The sequence below is a fragment of the Phycomyces blakesleeanus genome, assembly GCF_001638985.1.
Source record: "Phycomyces blakesleeanus NRRL 1555(-) unplaced genomic scaffold PHYBLscaffold_19, whole genome shotgun sequence".
NCBI classification, from domain to species: Eukaryota; Fungi; Mucoromycota; class Mucoromycetes; order Mucorales; family Phycomycetaceae; genus Phycomyces; species Phycomyces blakesleeanus.
The window spans coordinates 491,250-515,591 of NW_017265152.1; the positions used below are offsets into that span (position 1 = coordinate 491,250).

The 24,342-nt window shown below is 38.0% G+C and overlaps 9 protein-coding genes across 9 annotated transcripts; 3 read left to right on the forward strand and 6 right to left on the reverse strand.

Annotated features, from left to right (window-relative positions):
• Positions 1–1,102: 1,102 nt before the first annotated feature.
• On the reverse strand, positions 1,103–4,294 carry PHYBLDRAFT_60115 (hypothetical protein; the record flags this gene model as incomplete). Its single annotated transcript, XM_018440601.1, has 4 exons — positions 1,103–1,495; positions 1,557–2,258; positions 2,310–3,603; positions 3,699–4,294. The coding sequence occupies 4 exons, from the start codon at positions 4,292–4,294 to the stop codon at positions 1,103–1,105; spliced, it is 2,985 nt and encodes a 994-aa protein (XP_018288255.1).
• A 1,454-nt stretch (positions 4,295–5,748) lies between these two features.
• PHYBLDRAFT_155988 (hypothetical protein) lies at positions 5,749–6,746 on the forward strand (the record flags this gene model as incomplete). Its single annotated transcript, XM_018433455.1, has 4 exons — positions 5,749–5,862; positions 5,967–6,286; positions 6,364–6,460; positions 6,531–6,746. The coding sequence occupies 4 exons, from the start codon at positions 5,749–5,751 to the stop codon at positions 6,744–6,746; spliced, it is 747 nt and encodes a 248-aa protein (XP_018288256.1).
• A 429-nt stretch (positions 6,747–7,175) lies between these two features.
• PHYBLDRAFT_60117 (hypothetical protein) lies at positions 7,176–7,815 on the forward strand (the record flags this gene model as incomplete). The annotated part of the gene is made up of 3 exons (XM_018440602.1): positions 7,176–7,247; positions 7,329–7,508; positions 7,588–7,815. The coding sequence occupies 3 exons, from the start codon at positions 7,176–7,178 to the stop codon at positions 7,813–7,815; spliced, it is 480 nt and encodes a 159-aa protein (XP_018288257.1).
• Positions 7,816–7,852: 37 nt separating this feature from the next.
• Positions 7,853–9,050, reverse strand: PHYBLDRAFT_159617 (hypothetical protein). Its single transcript, XM_018434020.1, has 4 exons — positions 8,842–9,050; positions 8,332–8,779; positions 8,109–8,255; positions 7,853–8,012 (listed from the first exon to the last, which is right to left on the reverse strand). Exons 1-4 carry the CDS (start codon positions 8,874–8,876, stop codon positions 7,926–7,928), a joined length of 717 nt encoding a protein of 238 aa, XP_018288258.1. The 5' UTR covers positions 8,877–9,050; the 3' UTR covers positions 7,853–7,925.
• Positions 9,051–11,858: 2,808 nt separating this feature from the next.
• PHYBLDRAFT_86650 (hypothetical protein) lies at positions 11,859–14,446 on the reverse strand (the record flags this gene model as incomplete). Its single annotated transcript, XM_018443652.1, has 7 exons — positions 11,859–12,618; positions 12,661–12,736; positions 12,801–12,859; positions 12,953–13,140; positions 13,295–13,643; positions 13,862–13,965; positions 14,120–14,446. Coding segments are annotated over 7 exons (1,863 nt in total), but the record flags the coding sequence as incomplete, so codon positions are not given.
• Positions 14,447–14,923: 477 nt separating this feature from the next.
• On the forward strand, positions 14,924–15,240 carry PHYBLDRAFT_148767 (hypothetical protein; the record flags this gene model as incomplete). The annotated part of the gene is made up of 2 exons (XM_018432154.1): positions 14,924–15,020; positions 15,098–15,240. The coding sequence occupies 2 exons, from the start codon at positions 14,924–14,926 to the stop codon at positions 15,238–15,240; spliced, it is 240 nt and encodes a 79-aa protein (XP_018288260.1).
• A 1,099-nt stretch (positions 15,241–16,339) lies between these two features.
• On the reverse strand, positions 16,340–17,996 carry NDI2 (alternative NADP(H) dehydrogenase; the record flags this gene model as incomplete). Its single annotated transcript, XM_018437931.1, has 3 exons — positions 16,340–17,140; positions 17,289–17,777; positions 17,948–17,996. The coding sequence occupies 3 exons, from the start codon at positions 17,994–17,996 to the stop codon at positions 16,698–16,700; spliced, it is 981 nt and encodes a 326-aa protein (XP_018288261.1). The 3' UTR covers positions 16,340–16,697.
• Positions 17,997–19,414: 1,418 nt separating this feature from the next.
• PHYBLDRAFT_95547 (hypothetical protein) lies at positions 19,415–19,648 on the reverse strand (the record flags this gene model as incomplete). The annotated part of the gene is made up of 1 exon (XM_018443914.1): positions 19,415–19,648. A coding segment is annotated over one exon (234 nt), but the record flags the coding sequence as incomplete, so codon positions are not given.
• Positions 19,649–22,313: 2,665 nt separating this feature from the next.
• PHYBLDRAFT_148770 (hypothetical protein) lies at positions 22,314–24,032 on the reverse strand (the record flags this gene model as incomplete). Its single annotated transcript, XM_018432155.1, has 2 exons — positions 22,314–23,064; positions 23,506–24,032. The coding sequence occupies 2 exons, from the start codon at positions 24,030–24,032 to the stop codon at positions 22,314–22,316; spliced, it is 1,278 nt and encodes a 425-aa protein (XP_018288263.1).
• Positions 24,033–24,342: the final 310 nt, after the last annotated feature.

Consider the following 24,342-nt stretch of genomic DNA (forward strand, 5'->3'; position numbering starts at 1 on the left):
GTAATGTAATTTGATGTAAAATGTATGCTCTCATCATTGTGCCGAACACCGTATTTGATTGCATAGACTGTTTTTGTCTATAACGTTTATATGGAAAACTCATAATAATTCTTGAGAATGCCGATGGAGCGATGTATATATTATTGAATTTGGCTAATCCGGATGGTAAATGTAAAGAGCATGCATTGGAATGAGGGAAAGAGAAAAAAAAAGGAAGAGGAATGCGAGATGAGAGGGAATAAATAAATGTTTGTTTGAAAGAGAGAGAGAGAACGCGGTGAACTGAATACACAAGGCTCTCGTTGTATTTACACAGAATGTGTACAAAAAAGAGTTAATTTGAATGTATCTATGAAACAATAATCATTACTTACAAACCTTTTTGACTTTTAAATATCAATGAATGGCTAGTACCTTCTATTTTTCGTTGCATATACACACATGCAATTATATTTACAGTGCAAGCGATGATTTTAATTCAGATAAGAGTAAATAAGTATTGAAAGTATAAAATACATCCTTCAATATTCTATATAAAAATAATTCGCCAAAGATATACAGAAGTTTTTTATATTGTAACCATTAAAGGTAAGCTGAAATACATATGGTATATTGAATAACAAAATATAAGCATCATAAAGAAGCACATTTTCATATTAAATTGCATGGAGTGGAATTCTGATATATTCCAGCTAATACAGTTGATTCATTGATATAACTTGTTTGTAGTTCAACTTACTTATTTTTTGGTTTAGGTGCAAGTGCAAGTGCAAGTGCTCAAAACATGATCTGCTTTCACCATTTCAATATCATTAGATTATTAAATAAAATGCATTTCATTTTCCATGAATATAGTAAATAAAGTGTGTTTACTATACTTAAGAATCGTGTAACTACTGCTTGATATGTCTTAAGTGAGACAAATCCCACAACCGGTTTTTAAGAAGAAAAGAAAAGAAAAATAAATGAGAGCTAATGTATTTATATATGATAGTGTGGTTACATATGAAGGGCAAAAGTACATCGTATTTTTTGGCTGATTAAATGTTTCTTAGGCCACTAATTAATTTGTGTGTTATTATTACTTTTAACGGCTCTAGTATTAGGTTTCTATCCAATCCTTGGTAGCTGCCCGGAATATGTGCTGGCCCATCAACTTTGCTACCACAGAACCGATAGCTTCTTGCTCCATTACAACCTCTACAGATCCAGCTGCGTATGTATGCCAGTAAACCATCATATCACATTCATTGTGGGCTTCTGGAGTATGCATAGAATAAAGTGTATCATACTGTTCCTTCCATAGCTCTGCTTGACGCTGTTGTAATTTTCGTCTTGCTTCTTCTGCGGATGGAAGCGAAGCTGGCAAAGCTGACTTTGTGCCCAAAGATCCAGAAAGAGTGAATAAATATAGGTGAACTATAGATGCCAATATTTTGCGATGAGGATTCATAGGATTCATTATCCCTTTTCGTACTTCAGGTCCAATAAGTTTCTGTTTTAAAAAACAGATTGCATTAGTTGAATCTAGAGCAAACTCTAAAAATTCAACTTACTTGAGCTCTGATCATGTGGCTAATCCAATAGAGTATCTTCTGTTCATGTTCGATAATCTTTTGATAAGACTCTATTGGAAACGGAGCCTTACTTATTCGGGGTTCCGTACAAGATAACTGAAGCATTTCCCGCGCTGATTGAAGTTGTGTCCAAAGAAGTTTACTTTGTATAGTGGTGTCGGCCAAAGTTGATTGATAGCGATACGAAGACGTATTTTCTTGGCACACAAGTGAGGCTACTTTTGAGTATTGGATTCCCGTATCGTTAAGAAGGGAGGCTAGCTGCTTGCGCATAACCTCACGCGCCCAAACAGGCCAGAACAGATTATCAATAATCATGGCAACTAAAACGGCAACAATAGAAGTTGCGGTTCTCTTCCACACTGGATCGAATAGCGACTCATTCGTATTATTGGAATAACCGGTGGACACAATAACACTCATTGTGAGTAAGGATATAAAACCAATGCGTGGATAGGTCGATCCAAGTAAAAAGTACCAAAGTGGAATTTGGAATACAAGCACAAGGACGGCAACAACATACGGATTCTCATTGCGATTTCCAGCCAACAGAGCAATATACCCACATACTGCGCCGAGAATAGTAGCAACAATTCTATAAAAGCACTGTTGCATTGTTGATCCTACTGTATAATTGAATACTACCATGGCCGATAAAAGTGCCCATTGGCCGTGATTTTCCTTTATTATGTTAGTTTAATGTTAATTCATATGAGAAAAACTGTAGCATACGTTATAAAGTCCGTTAACACCTGGTATTGGCAACCATGCCATGAAAGCCAGAATTTCAGTGACCAGGCCAAATTTTATTGCGTATCGCGTAGGTCCAGATTGAAGAAAATCAAAAACCGAACGTAGCCATCGATTCCACGCATGTCTTCCAGGTGCGTTTTGAAGTGGGTATTCTTCATCTGTGAAATTTCCATAGTCGGTCTCCATTGATGAATATGATCGACTTCGATTGATAGAACTAGAAGTTTCTCTAGGTTTTGAGACACCAGAAGCCTGTGAACGTAACCCTGGTCTTGTTTCCACGCGCTCAACCTCTTTGCTAAACAAAGTTTGCTCACTTGGATCATGCTCACCCTTGTTATCATTCCCTCCCTTGGAAAGCCATTTTTTTAATGGAACTCTCGGGAAAAATAAACGAGCCCAGCTTCTCGGCTCCCTGCGTCTCAACAACTCATCTACGAACATTTCCAAATTTTCCATTTCTTTACCAAATTCTATTAAAGTAAATACAATGGTGTATACCAAGTAATGCTCTTCCATTGGTGTCATACTGCGATCTTTGAACTCGTGATGTAGCAATGTATAAGTTGCCTTGATATCTCCTAGGGCTTTGTCAAGACTACAACTACTTTCAGCCCCTTGAAGAAACTCTGGTGAAGTATGTGTAGATAGAGAGTTCTTTGATTGTGTACGCTTTCTTGGTATGGCTTTGCGATCTGCCATCTTAACTCTGATGTCTTCCATAATCTTTCTGCATGTCCGAAGAAATTGCTTGAGTTCTGGTTGGATTAAGTTTTGAAGATGTATAATGTGAAGGTACTTGATTGGGTTGGATGCCGATATTAAGTTCACCGTATGGGTAGAGTAAACATCCAGATTATTGACTCCAGGTTGACGCTGGCGTAGAGTATCGTGTTCAGTTACTTTCTCATTGGATATACCTCTGTATGACTCTTCTAATTGACGGGAGATTCTTATATCCAACATAATCCGGGCTTCTTTCTCAATTGCTAATGAGAAACCTAGCATGCTTTGGCAAAGGGCTTCAACAGAATGAACTGTTGCTTTATACCATCGAGGATAGAAGTGAGATACGACTACCTCATACTTTGCTTCAGACCAGGCTTTATTCATTTTTGTCATATCTGCTTGAAGTTTGGCACTCATTGTTGAAAGCTTTCTAGCCAACTCCAAATCACCTGCCATTATTCCTGCGTCGTCATTCTTTAACATATCAGTATGTACAAAATCAAGAATCTGACTAATCGAACAAAGGACGTCTTCAAGAGATGTTCTGTGAATTGGTAACAGAAATACGACAAGTTTTTTTATGTCGTTAAAGATTAAATATACTGCAAATAAAGTAGAAGAAAGACGACTAAAACTTACTCAAATGATTTCGATGCCGTTGCAGGCCAGAGAAATATGTTGGTGAGCAGGGCTAGGGCGCCACCCATAATTATAGGATAAAATATATCGACAATAGATATTATATTAAAAGAGGTGTTGTAAATCCCTTTCGTTAATGCAAACATCGGGATGGTAAATCCTTGAAGGGCCGGAATATATAATCGGGGGTACTTGAGACGATAGTATGCAATCCCCATCATACTGATACCAAATCCTATACCAGCTATTACACCTGCACCATTGCTGTATAATCCTTTATGACCATTTAGGAGAGCTCTGTTGTAAAGTGTGCAAAGATAGGCTACAATGGCGGACCAAATAACAGGAATGATCATCATTCCAATGTTGAGAATCATCTCGATGCATTGATTACCGGTTGTTCCACTTGGGTTAAAGAACAGAGTACCTAAAGGTAGTAGGTAAGGCACAGCTCCGAGATGAGGGCTGACCTCTGGAATGAGTACCAGGATAATTCCAATTTCATAAGCTACGGTGCATTTGATTATTTTCTTCCAAAGTTCTTTTTTTCCAAGAAACAGTGATTTGGTCCATTGAACCAATTTTATCCATGACATAAGACAAGCGGTTATCTCTCTTTTTTTTTAGAAAAATTGTTTCTTGGTTTCTTCTGATTCCTTGGTGGTGTTCTTTTTTCTTCAAAAATTGTATTCGAATTGTAGATGCTTTAAATATGACTTCGAGGAATTACGATCATTTTCTTGATTTGTGCGACACAATTATTTTTTAAAAAGTGTGACACTCTTTATTTTTAAGAGCACGACAATTTAACTTTATTTTTTCTTTTTTTAATTTTTAGCTATTTTTTTTGCGACATCATTTTGACAAAAAATAATAATAATAATAATAAAAGTGTGTTTGCTTTCTTGTGGAATTAAAAGAATCTCATCACATCATGCAACCTTTTTTCGGAACAAGTGGTTGGAGTCTGCCTACTCAAATTGTGCTCGAAAAAGATGAAAAATCACTTAAAACCAGTAAACCTAGAGGTCGTAACCAGGAACCCAAGATATTCACCAAGGAAGAGACTGCCACAAGGGAAGCCGATCAGATCCAAAAGCAGATTTCACGATTAAATCGTCAGACCGGCCAGACTGAGCAAAAAGGTCCCACACCTAGCAAGCGTCCATTGGATGAGAATGGTGTCCCAAAAAAGAAGGCAAAACCTTCTCGTGCCAAGCGTGCAAAGTTGGCAGCTGAAAGACGAAATGGCAACGTTCAACAAACACCAGCATTCCCTCAAGTTGCAGCACCTGTTAAAAACACTCCTCCCAAATCAGACAAAAAAGTTACTAAGGAAGAAATTGTAAATGAGACCATAGAGAAAACTGCCGAGATTTCCAAGACCCCCAAAAAGACTGTTGAGATTGTCAAGACCCCTAAAGAAACGGTAGAAAAGACTGTCAAGGTTACAAAGATTCCTAACGAAACAGTAGAAAAGACTGTCGAGATTTCCGAGATTCCCAAAGAGACTCTTAAAAAGACTATTAAGGAAACTGTCAAGGAAGCTGTCAAGGAAACCCCTGTTGAGGCTACTAAAACTCCAAAGAAGGCCGAAAAGGAAATTATCAAGGATGCTCCTGCTGTGACTAATGTTAAAAAGGAACAACCCAAGGTAGAGACTACTGGAAAGTCGTTAAACAACGTTCAAAAGAAGAAGCTTCAAGCTGTAAGTTTTTATTTTTTATTTCATTTTATTTATTTATTAAAAAAAAAGAAAGAAAGGGTGAAATACAATGGGGTGTGTTAATAATTATGGATCATAATTCTCACAAAATTAATTAAATAAATAATTCTATACACATAGCTTCTCGCAAATAAAAACAAGGTCCAAGTTTCCGAGGTTACAGAAAAACCAAAGTCTGAAAAGACTGTAGAAAAACCCAAGAGAGTAGAGAAAACCAAAAAGACACCAATTACCAAAACTGTAGTTCCTGCACAAAAGGCTGGTGTGGTTACCTCTGCTCCAGTAAAAGATACCAAGAGCACATTAACAGCCCTTCAACTTAAAATGAAAGAGAAACTGTCAGGCGCTCGTTTCAGATGGTTGAATGAAAAATTGTATACAACCAAGGGCGATGAAGCTTATGGTCTTTTCCAAGAGAAACCAGAGCTCTTTGACGAGGTAAATATTGTGTGAAGATAAATCGGGTAGGGATGATTTACTGTGGTCTAGAAAATACTTACTTTTATGTTCATATTCATATAATTTCTCTTTTTAAAAAAAAGTACCACGAAGGATTCCGTCATCAGGTCGAATCTTGGCCTGTTAACCCTGTCGATGTTATTATCGATCAATTGCGTGGATTGCCTGCTGGTACCGTTGTAGCTGATTTGGGCTGCGGTGATGCCAAGATTGGACATGTCTTGACTGAGCAAAAGGTGTTGAGTTTCGATTTGATTGCCAAGAATGACAAAGTTATTGCGTGCGATATCTCAAAGCTACCATTGCCAGCAAACTTTGTCGATGTCGTGGTATTCTCTCTGTCCTTAATGGGCACCAATTATCTCGATTTCCTTAAAGAAGCTCACCGTGTCCTCAAACTCGGGTAAGACTTATATGGATTTTAATAAAAGAATAAGACAGACAGAGAGAGAATATTACTGACATAGTATCTGTTTTTAGTGGCGAACTCAAGATTGCCGAAGTTGTCAGTAGATTTAGTGACTTGGATTCATTTATTGACTTGTTGGAGAACCTCGGATTTGAGTTTATTGGAAAGGCAAGTATTATCGAGTTCATGAATTTTATGTGAAAATAATGTCTTACACGTATAAATATACTATTTACAGGAGGACGATAACAAGATGTTTGTGATGATGTATTTCAACAAGCGCAATTTTAAGCCCACTGCCGATGATGCTGAGGATGATGATATGTTGGAGGGTTTGAGCAAGACTCAGAAACGTTCTCTTCAAAAAGGTGCAGGTGTAAGAGGCATGTCGGCTTCTAAACTACAGAAGCAATCTCAACAATTATTGAAGCCTTGCCTTTACAAAAAACGATAGATAAATAGAAAGAAGAAGAAACCCCTTTCTGTCTTTTTGTTTAAAGAAGATAATAATATTGCATATTCATCTCATTGAAATTTATCCAAATAGATTTATCATTTTCCTTCATTAAAATCAACATCAATACCAAAAACATTAGCGTTGTCCTTTTATCTTGTATATTAAAAGAAAGAAAGAAAAGGCTTTACATCAAGTGAAATAGAATATTAAGCCAAAATATCGCGATCTTTATGGTTAAAGAAGCGCTCTAGACTCATGCGTAAAAAGTTGTTGTACAAAGGACATTTTTCCCTCTCTCTCTTATATAGAGTGCTTTGTCATTTTTGTTCCCATGGCTTTCTTTATCAATTATATTACCCAAAAGTACTTTCTGTATTTCCAATCTTTTTTATTCTCCTTTTTCCTTTTCCCTTTCTCTTGGTCCCCATGGTTCGCTCACAAATCCTCTCTCAAGTACGATGTCTTCCAAGACAATGGTCCAACAGGGCATTTTCTGCGGTAAGAATTAATTAGCGGAACGTGAGAACAAGAGTGCGGGGAAAAGAAAATAAAAAGAAAGCTCATTCGAGTACTGTATAGACATCATCATCCCTCGATCGATGGAGTGATGTAGTAAGCCGTACCCAGAAAACTCTTCAGGTTACCGAGATAGCTGTTTCAGATCTGGAGAATGAGCTCTCAGGAGACTCTCCTTCAAGCTCGTTGGACTCGCCCGTAGTTATTGATGTTAGAGAAGCAACCGAGTGGAAGCTTGGAAAGGTAAAAAATAAAATTCTGATGGGAGAAACCAGATAGGTGTACATTAGAAGCATACTAATGCACGGTGAGTCTTGCTTAGATCCCTCATGCTATCTGTCTTTCGCGTGGAGTGTTAGAGCTAAAGATAGAAAAGGTTGTTCCAGTGGACTCTCAAAGACCAATCGTATTGTATTGTGCAGGTGGCTATCGCAGTATCATGGCTGCAGAGGCTCTAGTGCGCATGGGTTACAACAAGGACCTTCTGCGCAGTCTCAAGGGGGGTTTTGGTGCATGGTGCAAAAAAGGCTATGCAGTTGAAGGCAACTAACAAAAAAGAAGAAAAAGAGTACGGGCCTTTGAGCTTTCCTTGAACACTGGTTTTATTATCTTTATTATCATTTGTTTATTTATGTATGTATTTATTTATTTATTTAGTTTTTACAGTCTTTGGAACTTTCTTTCAGTCTCGAAAATCAGTGCTCTCCAAAGCTTCATTACAAACATCATGGCCTCTTCATCCAATGTCTAGAAATTATGTACAACAGAATAATATTATATATTTATTTTATACTTTTTTTTTAAAAAAAAAAAAAAGAACCCACAAACAGTATAATCACTTACCATCTCCAATTCGCTGACAAGTTCTGTGGGAGGTTTCTTGTTACGGATAAATTCAAGAATAAAGTCCACAAGATCGTCTTCTTGTACTCCCACAATTTCCACAATCTTCTTTGATACAAATGGCTGTAATTTCGTAGAAATGAGATCCTGTACACGCCAAAAAAAATACCAATACATTAATTAGTAAGATAACAAAAAAACTTTAATCCAGATCTATACAAACCTCATCGAGTTCATTCCACTTAACGGGCCAGTTCCAGAGCTCTTGTTCTGAACTGGGAATCGATCCAATAAGTTCTTTCACACGCTGGGCGCGCTCTTCTGGATCGAGATGTGATGTGCCATCAATAGTCATATCATCACCATAATCCAGAGGAACAAGCACACGTTTTCGCTTTCCACCTTCTTCTTCGTCCTCTTCCTCTTCGTTACCACCCATATTGGGCACTCGTTTGATGGGTAGATTGAAGTTGAGTTTCCGTGGCTTGATCTCGATCTTGGTAATCTCATCTGGCTCTCGGTTGAGAACATTAGTCTCCTGTCGTGCTCTTTCTTCTTCTTCTGCTTGTCGTCTAGCCTCATCAAGCTCATGTTGTTCTGCTCGTCTATCTTCATCATCTCGTTCCTCTTCTCTTCTCTTGACATCTTCTCTTGACTTTCTCCACCGTGAGCTGTTTATCCCGAAATTAGCTTATAGTCCTCCCAAAAAAAAATAGCAAATTGCCTGTCTTACCGGCTCACATAGAACTCTTGCGATCCTCTATCCATCTCCACTTCATCATCCCACTCAGCCAGCCGTTGTGCCCAATATTCTCGGCCTGTTCTCTCACGTTCATTGTCTTCTTCTTCTCGCTGTATATCGCGGTGGTAGTTTCGGAGTCGAGTTGATTCTCTGTGTTCATAGCGTTTCTCTCTCTAGACACATTCCCATCATAAATTGTGTGTTGTTTCTTTGTGATTCCACCCGTAGTATACTCTTTTTTCTTCATTACTTACCAGCTGGAAAGCAGCAAGGACATCCTTTTCATGCTGCTCCTGTCTTCTACTCTCATTCTCTTCATCGTCCTCGACATAACCGTCTGGTTCGGATAAATGTTCAGTGTTTCCACGATGGAAATCCTGGCGTGATGCGAACCTATCGCCTCTTCGCCTGTTGCTGTCATGCTCTGGCCATCTCTCTCTACTACGATCTTGATCTCTTCTAGTCTTTTCTTGGTCACGTTTTACGGCTCTATCTTTGAAAACAGCAAGTTCTTTAGAAAGTAGATCTTCTTCAGTGGGTTCGCGGGCAGGTGCATCTGGATCCCGACCGTCCTGGAGTGCTTGTACGAGTTCCTGGATCGTTTCCAATGCCTTTTTGTCAGCTTCGGCGTCAGTCTATCAGCAAACACTGGCTTTTAGTATATTATCCTGTCTTGAAAAATTATGCATATACGCATACACACACACACACGCACACCCCTATATATAAATATATATATTTACATCTGTCTTGGTACGCGTCTTCTGATATTGTTCGAGATGGTTACGGACATTATCATCCACCTTAACCTATATTATATATATATATATATATATATGGATTTAACAAATAAGAAATAAGTCCACTCTGTCGGGTATCTACATTCTTCTATACTTGCGATCAGTTTTTTCTTGGTATCACTTCCGTCCATAGCTGTCAATGTGACGCCTTCTTGACCTTCTGCTCCACCAAGCACTCGCAATGCACGTAATACACTGTCAGGATCTTCATATTCTGCAAATCCAAATCCCTTTGGTTTTCCAGCCTGGTCCATTACGCGTTTCCAATGACGCAGAGATCCGCATGCCTTATGAAAGAAGAAGAAGAAAATGGTTGGATGAGGTTCGATGAAGATTGAGATGAGATGAAATGTAAAGATGGGATCTAACCTTGAGAAAACGTTCGATCCACACATCATTTACACCAGTTGCAATTGCGCCCACAAACAAGGTCGAGAGTTTTCCAGATTCATGGGGTGCTTGTACGGGTGGGCGGACGGAAGGTGGTCGGGGGTTGTTGTAAGATTGAAGGGTTTGGTTACCAAATGGCCTCTGGTGTGGTATGAATCCGCCTGGGCGGGGTCCTCCATAGGAATTATGCCCTCCTGGGGGACGGTAAGCTGAGAAGATAAAGATGAGATTTGAATTGGATGACGATAATATACTTTATATTACCATAGGGATTGGGTCTGTAAGGATCCATCGATGGTGAGCTCGCAAGTTATTCTTGTAACGAGTGGCTGGCTTACCAAGGGGTAGAAAGTTGGGATAGTTCTCGCAGTGATGTGACTCGCATTGGTGAAGAGTGTCATTTTTCTTTTCCCTTTTTTTTTTTTACTTTTTTTCTACTTTTTCTGCTTTTTTCTACTTTTGTGATCTTGCATACTTTGTAATTTTTGACCTCTTTATATATATACACAATAAAAAGCAAACAAACAAACGTATATTTTATTTTATTTCTTCAAAGGTTTTAAAGTCAAATGAATTAGGTGAGGAAACTGCTGTCGATTATACTACCTTAAAAAGACTCCTTGGAACTTGTCTTTAAATAGTATCAATTTTCATGCCTGGTTGTTTAACTGATTGGTTTGTGAATATTTATCAAGCAAGTCTTTATATATATATATATATATATATATCAATGAGATTTTAAGTTTGTTTAATGAGTTTGTCTCTAAATTCCACCAGCAAGAAATATGCTTAAAATAAATAAATAAAAATAAAAGAATTCATATTGACATGGCATTAAACAAAATGCTTCAAAGTTATATTGATTCTAGTTTATTATATATTATCTTATTTGATTTGGTCCAATTGAAGCAAATTGCATAATATTTGAGATATTGACAGGTTATCTTTTTTTTTTGAAAACTGTCAGAACTATATAATTTACTTGTAAAAGAGTAAAGAGCAGTTTAGTCGATGCAGTTCTCCTCCGACTATTTAACATGAGTGCCATTTAAATAGATTTATATACATTGGAATTAATTAGAATTTATAGAAAAAAAAAAGAAAGGTTCCTTGATAAATAATTATCCTATAAAGCACATTATTTGAAAGAAAATCAAAGAATTTTAGTAAGAGATTCTCAAAAATGATAAAAAGATTATAATTAAAGATTAATATTTGCATATTAAGTTAATTGATTACTTGACATTTAATTAAGGTAGATTATTTATTAGTTTTTTGTCTACATAGTAAAGTATGAATATGAATATAAATATAAATATGGAATATGGATATAACTATTACATTAGGCATTAGTCATTACATGCACCCTATTTTCTTTGTATATAAGAAAATCAGAGTTTAAGCTTCGACAACAAAAGCCTTGGTATCGTTAACAGGAGCTTGAATTACGACTATACTGGCAGCAAAATCTGAAAGAAGTAATTCACTGGCCAATTTTCCAAGTCCATTCTTTAGCCCTTTAACATACTGAGCATCCGAAAGATCAGATACAGCGGTGTGGGTGACATTAGATAATGCGGTATGATCAGCAACAGATCTGCCTACTACCACCAAGTCATGACTTCCCAAAGGCTTTGAAAGACATTTAAAGATATTGGGTGTGCGCCATTCGGATTGCGAAATTGTGTGGTATACGATTTGCCGAGAGACCAATCGAGTTTCCACGAATAGAGTATCGAGAATCGTTTTATCTGAGGTCGTACTGGATAACCCAAGAGTTTGGGACACGGACTGTGTGGTTGCGTAGCGTAGATTGGTTGGTTCTGTTTCAAGTCGTACGACTGTAACGTTAACAGGGTAAACACTCTGAAGACGAAGAGCAAAAAGGACTGCTGCACGATCGTCAGGTCCACCCACAAATGGAACAACGATCTGAAAGGCTTCAAATAGGGAACGAGTGTCTTGGTAGTCTCCAAATCCACGATCAATAAACAAACCCAAGGCTGTGTGGGAGATACTAAACGCGCTACTGGCGTATTCAACATCAGCCATTGGATACTTCTGTCGGTCGGCTGTGACACCAAAAGTCTCCATTTGGGACTGAGTCTGAGTGCCCTCGATTAGTGGTATCTGGCGGGTTGGTGGCCAGGGAAGTACAATCATGTCCGCTCCTGATCGAACGCTGTAATCTGAAACGGCCTTGATGTATCCAGTCAAAGGGCAGAAGTCAAGTCTGGTGTGAAGGTCGTCTACACCAATTAGACTTCCAAACGCACGCAACACACTCAAAATTGTGTCCTGGCGTTCGGTCTCTCGCAGATCTCGGATTTTCATTACATCGGACGCTCTCTGGGTGAGCTCCAGGAGACGAAGGACATGTATGTCAATTTTTGGGTTCATTTGGTACTTTGCCTTCTCGTCCTGTACAGGATTGGTTAACAGGCGCAAGAGCGCAATCATGGAAGGTACAGCATCGACTCTGTTCAACATTGTAACGAGGCAATAATGTTCATTTCCAGTGTCTTCGTATACCATCGTAGGTATGACGCTGGAAGCTTTTGAGTTCGTGAAACGTTCGCTGATGTCTTGGGAATTTCCTGAAGTCTGTTTCTGGTACCACTCGGGATAAAGCCATAAGACCACAGGAGTTGTCATGAAGGTCGTTACCAATGCCATCACAACCATAATAACAAATACTATACTTTTGTGTTAATATATAAATATATTCCAGCTGTATATACCATACGCTCTTATTCTTACCTTGATCATTCAGAACACCAGCATCATGGCCAATGTTGAGGACAATAAGCTCCACCAATCTACACGCACACACATATAAAAGAAAGTTGAGGTGTTACACACTATTCATGTGATGTGGAATACTCCAAGATTTTTTTTCTATTTTTTTTTACCCTTTACAATTCATCAAGAATCCAATAGTGAACGATTCTCTTGTAGTCATTCCACACAGTTTTGCTGCTGCCGTACACCCAACAATTTTTCCAAAGCAGGCCAAGAAGATGACCAGGATCACATAGCCCCACACAACACCTGTATCGAGAAGACCGATTTGTGTCTTGAGACCAGAAAGAGTAAAGTACTAATAATTGCATTTACGGTTAGATCTGATTAGGTTGCTTGGAATATACACGGAGACAAACACAAACACAAACACGTTCACATAATATACATATACATATATAAAAGTGTGTATGTGTACATGTGTACATATGTAGATAAAAAGTATACTTTACAAGAGGTAAAAAGACAATGTTGATGATATCTTCAATCTTTTCGGTAATCTTGATAGCCAAGTCTCCTTCGTGAGGTACAATTACGCCGGCAAGGAATCCACCAAAGATAGCATGAACACCAATGATGTCCGTCACAAACGCAGAGACTAGCACAATAAGGAGGGTGACAGTCATCAGGAATGGAGAGGGTCCGTTTTGAAAAGAGCCTGTTTTTACACAGAGCATCCGATACAATGGACGAACGCAAAATATCAAGAACAATGAGTAGCCAACTGCAGTCAAGAATACCCAGAGAGCTTCGATTCCACCCGAAGAATTTAGCAAGGCAACAACTAATGCCAATAGAACCCTTTAAGTTTGTATCAATCAATAAGGTTTTAGTATCATTGGGGTTTTTTTTTGCTTTATATAGAAGAAGAAAACCAAGTAAAATGATGTGATATTATATTGTATGGTATAGCATAACATAGAATAGCATAGCATGATTGATACAATTATATATATGGGTGTGTATGTGTATGGATATATTGTTAAAATAAACATATAAATAAAAGAACTTGATCTTACCATGCTGTACAATCGTTAATAAGCCCACTTGCCATGGTAATTGCACCGACTTTTGTACGTAACAATTTCAGCTCAGCTAAAATTCGTGCAAGTACGGGAAAAGCCTAATCAGAAAACAGGAAAAGTCAAGGCAAGAAGGTAATAAAGACAACGATCATTAAGTTGATTGATTGATTGATTGAACAAATTACAAGAAGGTAACAGGACAAATGTGTGTGTGTGTGTGTGTAATCGAGAAGAAGAAAATGCATTGCTTACTGTAATTGACATTGCTACACCCAAAAACAAAAGGAAACTAGAAAATGGAACTGATGGATCGTCCTGGAGTTTATAGAGTCCTACACTGACAGCAATACCGAGGCCAAATGGAAGGGCCATTCCGGCAAATGAGATTGCGATACTCTTGCGCCAGTCTCTCCTGACTACCCGGAGATCGACTTCAAGGCCGACCTGGAAAAGAAAGAAGACCAGGCCAATGGTAGCAATAAGATTGATAAAAGGAAGAGATGCGGTGGGGAATATGGCGTCTTTGAAACCTGGTATACGACCCATAACGGATGGTCCTAATACAATGCCAGCAATAACTAAAATTGTTGAAGTTGAGGTTTTAGATTTAATGAATAACGGCAATAGAGGTATAGACAATGGGTTGCTTGCCTTCTGCGATAACTCGAGGTTGTTTAAGCCAGCCGAGTGGTACGGCTAGTAGTCGACAGAATACTAGAATGATGGTCGATTGTATGATGAATAAGACAATAGGATCGCTAGCATTAAATTGACTTGGGTTAAGACCGGCAAAAACACCGGCCTGTTGAGGAGCCTTTGCGCTCATAAGAAGTCAAAGAACACGCGCAAAAATATAAAAGAAGAAAAAAGAGCTCAAAATAACAAGTGAACTGAAAAGTACTGTATTTAAATAATGGAGTCTCCGATTACGCGTGAGTTGATACTGCATTAACAGTCCAATCAATCCGCCATAATTTATTTTTATTCGATCAATATATAGTCATCATAGGAACGAACCAAAATGGGTACCGAAGACCTTGACAAACTGGTGCTCCCATGGCTGCGGATTTTATTCCACCTATACGACTCCAGATTTCTGTCTGGTTAGCATCTTTCGCCACAGTACAACGTATTTTCTGGACATTACTGCTACGTAAACTACTTACAAAGTATCTTTCAATGAATGGTATCATTGCTGATCCACCTCCCCCATCTGGTGCTGGGATGTAGAGGCTCATATCTTGCTGTATATGTCACTTGGTGGGCACCTTTCTCCTCCTCTTTCGCCTCCTCTTCCGAGATCTGATAATAATTACAACATCATTGTCCATTCTTCTGATTTCAACCAACAGCTACTTCCCCACTTTTCATGACTTCCTTCCTTTCTTTCTGCTCCTCTTCTGGGCTATTCTGGCGGGACTATACATTAATACTATTTCATGTTTCTCCTTTATTTTCTGAGTAGCGCTTATGACCGCTGGTTATGCCAATAAATATACACACAAAAAAAGACACTGTCGTTATGAGAACTATCAGTTAAAAATGATAAAGATGAGCTGAATTCAATAGAAAATAAGAAGTACGAATGAACCAGATCTATTATCAACCACTTTAGCAGTTTGTCCCAGAACAGCTTTTGTTTGTTTCGAGCAAGTTACTACTACAAGATTCGCACATTAAGAATATTGTTCGGGCGGCAGTTGTGAGAGGCTGTATGACGGGTGGTTCATAATATGCTGAGACCTGTGATTGATATGACGAGCTAAATGCTGGGGTTGTGTATTTTCCTTGGTTAAAAATGATTAAGAATATTCCACCGGTGATTTGCAAAGGTTCAACAAAATATTAAGCACATGCTTGTCACCCGTACCGTGTGCATATTGCCTCGTTGTACTCGAAAGAAATGAAAGACACTCAAATTCTTGTTGCCTTTAACATCGATAGTGTATTATAAAAGGGAATTTTTTGAAAAAAAAAAAAAAAAAAACTACAACAAACAACAAAAGCGTTCACGATCGACGACGACGACGACGACGACCCATTTCATACTTGGTATGAGTTTTAACAGTCTCAACAATGAATTCATTATATATATATATATATCAGCGATATAGTCCATAGTGCTCAGGGTCACACTATTCTAATCGACAATATTTACGTATCAGCTTTCATATAAAAACTGTGCTCATGTCGAATTGTGAATAGTTGAACAACAACAACAAAAATCCCCAAAGTCCAACCTCATTTATATATATATATTGGCGTACCAAGAAAACGGCGATTGCTAAGCAGGCGATATGAGTTTCTAAAAATACAAGATCTATTTTAATTGGCTACAACATTGCTTTTTAGAAGCACTGTCTTTTTTTGTATTTTTTGTATTTTTTTTTGTTTGTTTGTGCATTTGTTTCAAAAATGAATAAAAGATAACCTTTCTCAAATATTGAAACAAGCTATACTCTGGACGTCTAATGAAGATGTATATATTTATTCTTTATTCTTTATTTTTATATTTAATAAATAAATAAATAAATAAATAAATGTAAAAAAAAAAAATGATAATGATAATAATCAGTAAAAATAAAATAAAATAAAAATAAAATAAAGAAAATCAACTAGAGAATGGCTCTATTCTCTTTAAGCAAAGAATGTGAACAGAATATATGTATATGTATAAAAGAAAGATATGAAGAGAATAAGAGAAAAAGGGAAGATAATGAACGATACAAGCCCCTTGTTTTGATATATGTATGTATATATTTTTTGGTTTTTTTTTTGTAATACCATTATTCATTATTCATTACTTATTATTATAGAGGGGTGTTTTTTTTTACTCTTCGGCTTCCAATTCACTCAGGTAACGTTCGGCATCAAGAGCAGCCATGCAACCAGAGCCAGCACTGGTCACAGCCTGGCGGTAACGCTTATCCTGGACATCACCAGCAGCAAACAAACCAACAATGTTAGTCTCAGCGGTGCCGGGAATTGTGCTGATGTAACCATCATTATCCAAGTTAACCTGGCCCTTGACCAACTCAGTGGCGGGAACGTGGCCAATGGCGTAGAAGAGACCGTTGGCAGGGATGCTACCGGTAGCACCAGTCACGGTATCCTTGGTAGCAACTGAACCCAACAGCTTTCCATCACCAAGAGTCTCAGTAGGAACAGTGTTGAAGTGGACAGTAACCTTGGGGTGCTTCAACAGGCGGGAAGCCATAACCTTGGAGGCTCTGAGTTTGTCACGACGAACAAGGACATGAACGTGCGAGGCATCTATATAGATATAGATATATTAATATTAATATCCACACATAACTGTCAGAATAAACCCATTCTTTCTTTCTTCCCTCAGCATAAATAAATATATTTATATTTATCTCAAAGATATATCTATATAGATATATTCTCTTGTGATACTTACACTTTGTCAAATAGATGGCTTCTTCAGCAGCAGAGTCACCACCGCCAATAACAACCAAAGGCTTGTTTCGGAAGATAGGGACAGCACCGTCGCAGACAGCGCAGGCAGAGATACCGTTTTGCCAGTAAATATCCTCTCCAGGAAGGTTCATGCGCTTGGCAGAAGCACCAGTGGCGATAATGACGGCATCAGCAGTGTCGGTGGGCTCCTTCTCGGATTCGCTACCCTCGCGCCAGAGCTTGAAGGGACGAGCAGATGTGTCGAGCTTGGTGATGGTTTCGGTCTCGATCTCAGTACCGAAACGGACGGACTGCTCGCGCATCTTTTCCATCAACTCTCCGCCCATGACACCTTCAGGGAAGCCAGGGAAGTTCTCGACATCGGTGGTGGTAGTCAACTGTCCTCCGGGGGCGAATCCGTTGGCCATCATACCCTCGAACATGAAGGGGTTGAGGTTGGCACGAGCCAAGTAGATTGCGGCGGTGTGGCCTTTAGGATTATTATGATTTTTTTTTTGGTTGTTGTTGTTTGTATTGTGGTTGGTGTTTTGATAGTGATTTTGATAATTCATAATGAGTAAAATTGATTAAATAGGGCATATATGTATAAGTATATAGATATATATATATATGCAGTGTCTTATAGTAGTTGATTCTTACCAGCAGGGCCGGAACCAATAATAACGACTTTGTGGTGTTGAGGAGCCATTTAGAAGAAGAAGATGTGGAATAGACCCAAAAAGTAATTTGCTTAGACATGGTTTTTATAGGAGTCTCAAAATAGGCGAGATTAAAAGGCGCCTTTGGTAATGTCCAATAGACTATCTAAGCTGGATGTATTAGTAATCCCGCAGCCAATAATCAAACGGGGCAAAATTCAATTGCTGACTCAGGGAACAAGAAATGAAGAAAAGAATACAAATGTGTATATATATGTAATTGTAAAATAATAATATTAAATAGAATGTCGGATATTGAAATTCTGGCCAATCACTGGTGGGTTTCGTAATGGTTACTTTTGGTTAATGCTTAATGTGCGTATCAAAAGGATCTGATAAACTTGATTAGAGGAAATGAATCACACAGAGACCGAGTTAGAAACCGAAAGAAAGAAAAGAAGAAATACTTTATATATATATATATATATATATACATAATGAGAGAAGGAGATAAAGGTAAAGGTAAAGGTAAAGGTAAAGGTAAAGGTAAATAAAACCACCTTTCTTATCGCAGTAAATACGGTTATCTTTTATTATGTTTCTTTGATCTAGACTTGGATTTGGATTTGGATTTGGATTTGGGTATTGGTATTGGTATTGGTACTGATATTGATATTGATATTTATTCTGATTTTGGTTTTGGTTTTGATTCTGATTCTGATTCTGATTCTGATATTAATATTGATATTAATGCTAATTGTGATTGTGATTGTGATTGTAATATTGATATTGATATTGATATTGATATTGACTTTGCCATAAAAGCCTCAAACAAGGGGTGTGTATGTGTATGTGTAAGAAAAAAATATGTTGAAGCAAATTTGTATTTATTTATTTGTTTGTATTTGTTTGTCTGTTTCGAATAACCATGAGAACCTTTTTTTTAATGGAGCAATGTTACAAAAAATAAAGAAAAAAGCGAAATTGAGAGAAACATAAGGTTTACGTGTACGTGTACGTGTACGCGTGTGCGTGTGCGTGTGCGTATACGTAGTGTTTGTAAATTGGGATTTTTGATTTGTGTGTGTTTGTGTGTTTAAAGGGGAAGGGGAAGGAACAGTGATGTAGAAAATATATATATTTTTTGAAAAAGTTGGAGAATTGTAATTTACATATACATATATATATAATAAATGACCACCCTGATGGGAGTTATTCACTGTTGCTGTGTCTGGGAGTAGAGATGAGGGACTGGTAGTCGTTACCACCCACCACCACCTCCTCCTCCGCTGTCATTATTACCGCCACCACCATAGCCGCCGCTGCTGTAACCGCCGCCGCCGCTGCCACCATAGCCGCCGCCGTAGCCTCCACCGCCACCGCTGTAGCCTCCACCGCCACCGCCGCTGTAGCCGCCACCGCCACCACCGCCGCTGTAGCCACCACCACCGCCACCGCCGCCGCCGCCGCGAGCTGATGCCATGTTAACCTTGATCCTGCGACCGTCGAGTTCTTGTTCGTTCAGAGCATCGATTGCTGCCTGGGCCTCGCTATCACTACTATAGGTGACAAAGCCAAAACCACGGGAACGACCAGTGTCGCGGTCTCTCATGACGATAGAGGACTCAACAGTACCGTAGGCAGAGAAGGCCTCCCTGAGAGTGTCATCGGTTGTGTTCCAAGAGAGGTTGCCAACGTAGAGTTTGGCAGCCATTTGGAGAATATTAAGCTCGGGTTAAAGAAAAAAAAAGGGAAAAAGAGAGATGGAGAGAACGCGTAATGGTCAAGAAGAATAAAATAAAAGGGATAACGGAATATACGCCGAGAAGAAGATGGAAATGAACATCTTGAGGCTCTCTATATATTTAAAAATGCTTGACATTAAGGGTCATGTGACGAGTAGACTAGGCATTCATTAGGCAAATGTTTGTACACATCAGATGACAGAGTATGAAAAGTAAGTGACGTGGGATATAGAGAATAATAAAAGAAAAGAGAGAAGAAAAAAAAAGGGGGGGTGAAGAAAAAGGAGAAAGTATAAGATCAGGGATTTTTCTTGACATTAGGCTTCTATATACTCTCACACGGATTATAGCTAGGTGTGCATGTGCATGTATATTTGTATTTCTACTTATTATAATAATTGTAAATAAATACTGTCTGCCTATTTGTTTGCATCACTATTTATTAAAGCAAAAGGTCACCACGGTAAATAAATATTGCAGGAAAAAAAAATATTAAGCTTCCGGCTTTGCAACCTTTCTCGATTTTTTTTTTTTGCTTTTTTTTTTACGCCTTTCAACATTTTTTAGGCCAATAGAATTTCAACATTTGGTGGTACAAATAACGATTTGTTTTTTTTCTTTTCTTTTTGGTCAACATCACTTCCAAATTTGTAAGCAGATCGGTACCGTTACAAGGCAAGCTAGGAACTTTTTTATACTCTTATGATTATCATTATATATGGATCTATACTTCCTAGAATCTTTACTTTATATACCTTGTATAAAGATCTGCCTTGTACTCTAATCACAAAGAACCATATATATATATTTATTTTTATGAGAAAAAAAAAAGGGCAAAGAAAGGTAATATTTTTTCTAGATTACAACCTGATTTTTCTTTTCTAAGCAAATATTCCTTAGATAGAGATGTGGGGGTGTAAGCTGTTTTTTTCTTTTTACTCTTATATATACTCATTGTCCAATAAGAATTGGCTTTGAATAAAAGTTCTTATTAAGACGAGAGTAAAGATGTTGAACCCTCTTTTATTAATGTATTTATTTATTTATTTATTTATTTTTCGACAGTGTGACTACAAAAGTCTTTCTTTATAATCTTTACACTCGAACCATGAGTTTCGATGCACCTAATTAGGATAATAACATTAAGGACCTTACTATGATTTAAAACTAAAAAAATAAAATAAAGAAAGTAGTATTTGTGGTTTAATTACATTGGTGCCTTTGTATACCGCAACAACAACAACAACAACGCCAATAAAAAAGTGTTTCCGCTACATTATTTTGTTACAAAAAAAAACATTAAATCGTAGGATCTACCTTATCACAAGATAATTGAATTTATTGAAAGTTACCAAACAGCCTGAATGTCAAGCGAAATTATAATTGACTTGTAAAAAAAAAAAAGGGCCCAACACAGAACAAATCCAGGGATTTTTTATGAAGCATTTGGATCTTCTGTTCAGGGCCAAAAAAAAAAACTCTTTTGGGCTTTGGGAGCAGCCATCTCAAGAAAGGTTAACTTTATCAAAATCTTTTGCATAAGACTTATGAACCTTGTATTAGTTAGCAACATCATCAGCTTCAATATTCCCAGCAATGTTCGCCGGGAGACAAAGAAATCTCAGAGCAGAAATACATGCTTGCATTGAACTCTAGCATAGCATAGCAAAAGCAGAAGATGGGTACTAGTACTAGTACTAGTACAATTCCCATTGGCTTATGTTTATACTTGATCATAGCTCACGGTCTCTTGTCTTTGTGGTCTATATGCAAGATACTTAGGAACCGTAGAAGATCAATTGGATCAAGGAACGTAGCCAGGTATATGTTATACCATATATCTCTTATAGTAGTAAAAACTAATCTGTATATTATTTTTTATTGTAGAAGCCTGTGTATCATACCAACGACTTTGATTGAGTCATATCCAAACCAGCTAAAATCGCTTTATCTAGGTCGATTTTGCGATTGCAGAATTGCCAAGCCTATAAACGCTCTAAACTAGGTGCTATGCAATATATTCTCAAACTGATTGAATAAACACAAGCACACAGACACACACATACACCTGTATAATTTATCAATATATTCATTTGTCTATCAATATATCCTAAAAATTAGAGCGTGATAAAATTCAATGTAGAGTCTCTTGGAAATAAACAATAAAGTCTTTTTTTTTGATAAACTACTATTGTTGTTATTATCATTGTTCTCGTTATTCAAGAGAGAGAGAGAGAGAATAAAATACATTCGAGTAATTGATTTATTATATGAGCACTGTGAATATCTTGAAGACTTAATAAAAAAGATAAAGGAAAATATAGTGACATCAAATGGTTGGGTAAGTGGTGAGACTCATAATACGGGATCAACACAACGGAAATTGCATTTATTGTTCTTTATTTTCATTTATTTCTTTAATTGTAAAAGCCCACGAACAAGAATAAGGGTGTTTCGGTGTTGTATGTATAGGAGAAATTAGAAGAAGAAGAATAAAGAAGGGAGATACTTCTTTTTATATTTATGGGCGTTTGTGTGTGTGTGTTTAGTATTGTGTTGTATTATTGTATTATTGTATGGTTGTTATTTTACTTCATTTTTTTCTTGGGAATTAAGTTTGGTTTACATGATACTACAATCATCCTGAGAACCTTTCTTTTTTCTGGTTGTTGGCTGGCTACCCAGACTACCTTGGAGTCTTTGGATAGCTCTTTTGTCGCCATGGTCAGCCGCCAGAGTGTACCATTTGGTTGCCTCTTCAGGGTTCTTTGGAATCCCGATCCCGGTCTCGGTAAAGTAACCCACTGCATACTCGGCCTTGGCCAACTGTTTTTCAGCAGCCCGATGGGCCCACACATAGGCCTCTTCATCTGACTGTGGCAGGACATCTGGTAAGCCAATAAGGTACCATGCAGTCAGGGCAAAGCAGGCGTCTCGGTCCCCACGTTGGGCTGCGACGGTGTAGTAGTGGATCGAGAGCGCAGGGTCAATCTTGCAGCCAAGCTTACCGTACTCGTAGCATTCGCCGAGCCGATGGGCAGATGGGCCGTAGCCCAGATCGGCTGCCTGGGTGTAGAGTGACACACAATAATCGTGGTCTACAAACACCACGTTTTCTATACCGCGTTCGTGCAGGAGAGCAAGTTCGTGGATCGCGTGGGGGTATTCTGAGGTTGCTGATTCAACCGATCGCTTCAGCCATTTAACACCGTCCCGAGGGTTCTTGGAAATCCCCAACTCCCCATTGTTTTCAGCCAGACCAAGGCGGTACATTGCGCCCGGGTGACTCAAGGAGGCGGCCTTGCGATAGAATTGCAATGCCTTTGAACTGTCCTTGCGAGATCCCAGGCCATCTTCATAACATTTTGCTGTCCTGAATAAAATTCAATATAAAAAGAATACATATTTAAATATATATTTATGTGTGTGTGTGTGGGTAGGTAAGTAGAGATAACAAATAACAAATAACAAATAACAATATACAGCATGCAACATACAACATGCAAAAATAAAATAAAATAAAATAGGGGAGATATGAAAGAGGAGAGAGGAGAAGAAGAGAGATAGAAGAGGGGGTAGAGGAGAGAGATATATAGATAGAGATGAAGAGAGGAGAAGAAGAATAAAATAGAATAGAATATGGAAAGGTTGTTTGGGAAGGAGTAGAGGAGGTTAAGATATATATATTTGTGCGTGTTAGGCTTGAGGTTGAAAGTTTTCTCTTCTTAATAACACACACGCACAATTATATATATATATATATATAATTAAGAAAGCACAACCAAAAAAGAAAAAATACTCCTTGGAAAAATACCTGTAAGAAGCATCAGCGTGATGGTGTTTTGAGGCCTGGACAAAAAGCGGAAACGCCTTGTCAAAATCGACCTTATTCTTCTTGCTTAACAAACCCGAGCCGTACAAGTTTCCTAGATAGTATTGTGATTCTGCATGGCCTCGTCCGGCCAGCTGTCTCAAGAGCTTTTCGGCTTCTGCCAGATAGTCCCACCGACAGGTGTCAGTTTCCGGAAGAGGTCTGGCTGCCTCGACCATGAATATGGCAAAGTCAGACTGGGTATCTGGATTGGTTGTCTTTTTGGCATTCTCTCGGTACATATCGATTGTCTTGGCATACGAAAGCAACGAAGCCTGAGTACCTGGCTTGAGGTGGGAATGATCCAGTAATTGGTCATTGTTGTTGCTATTGGATATAGTAGAGGATGAGGTATTGGAGTACAATTGAGGTGGTGTAGGAGATCTAGAAACCTCTTGAATTCCATGAACAATTGTGTGGGAGGGAACGGGAGATTCCTGGAGAGACTGGGAAATTGATGGTTCAAGCATTTGATTGAAGAAAAGGTGTTTGTCTATCAATCAATTGACTGTTGATGTTTATAAATGACAACCAAATATATATATATTTATATAAGAATAATAATTTAATTAATTTAATTATAAGAATATATATATACATATATACAAAACAAGTGCTTGCATTGTGTAGTTTGGAATAATCTATTTTACAAGCCAAACTGATCCCAAATGTACCTGAAGCCCAAAAAAGGAAATAAAAAAGAATAGTTGAAAAGGCCAAGCTGTGTTCATCAAACTTGCCGTCATCACATATTGTAACCCCGATAATTTCCCTTGACTC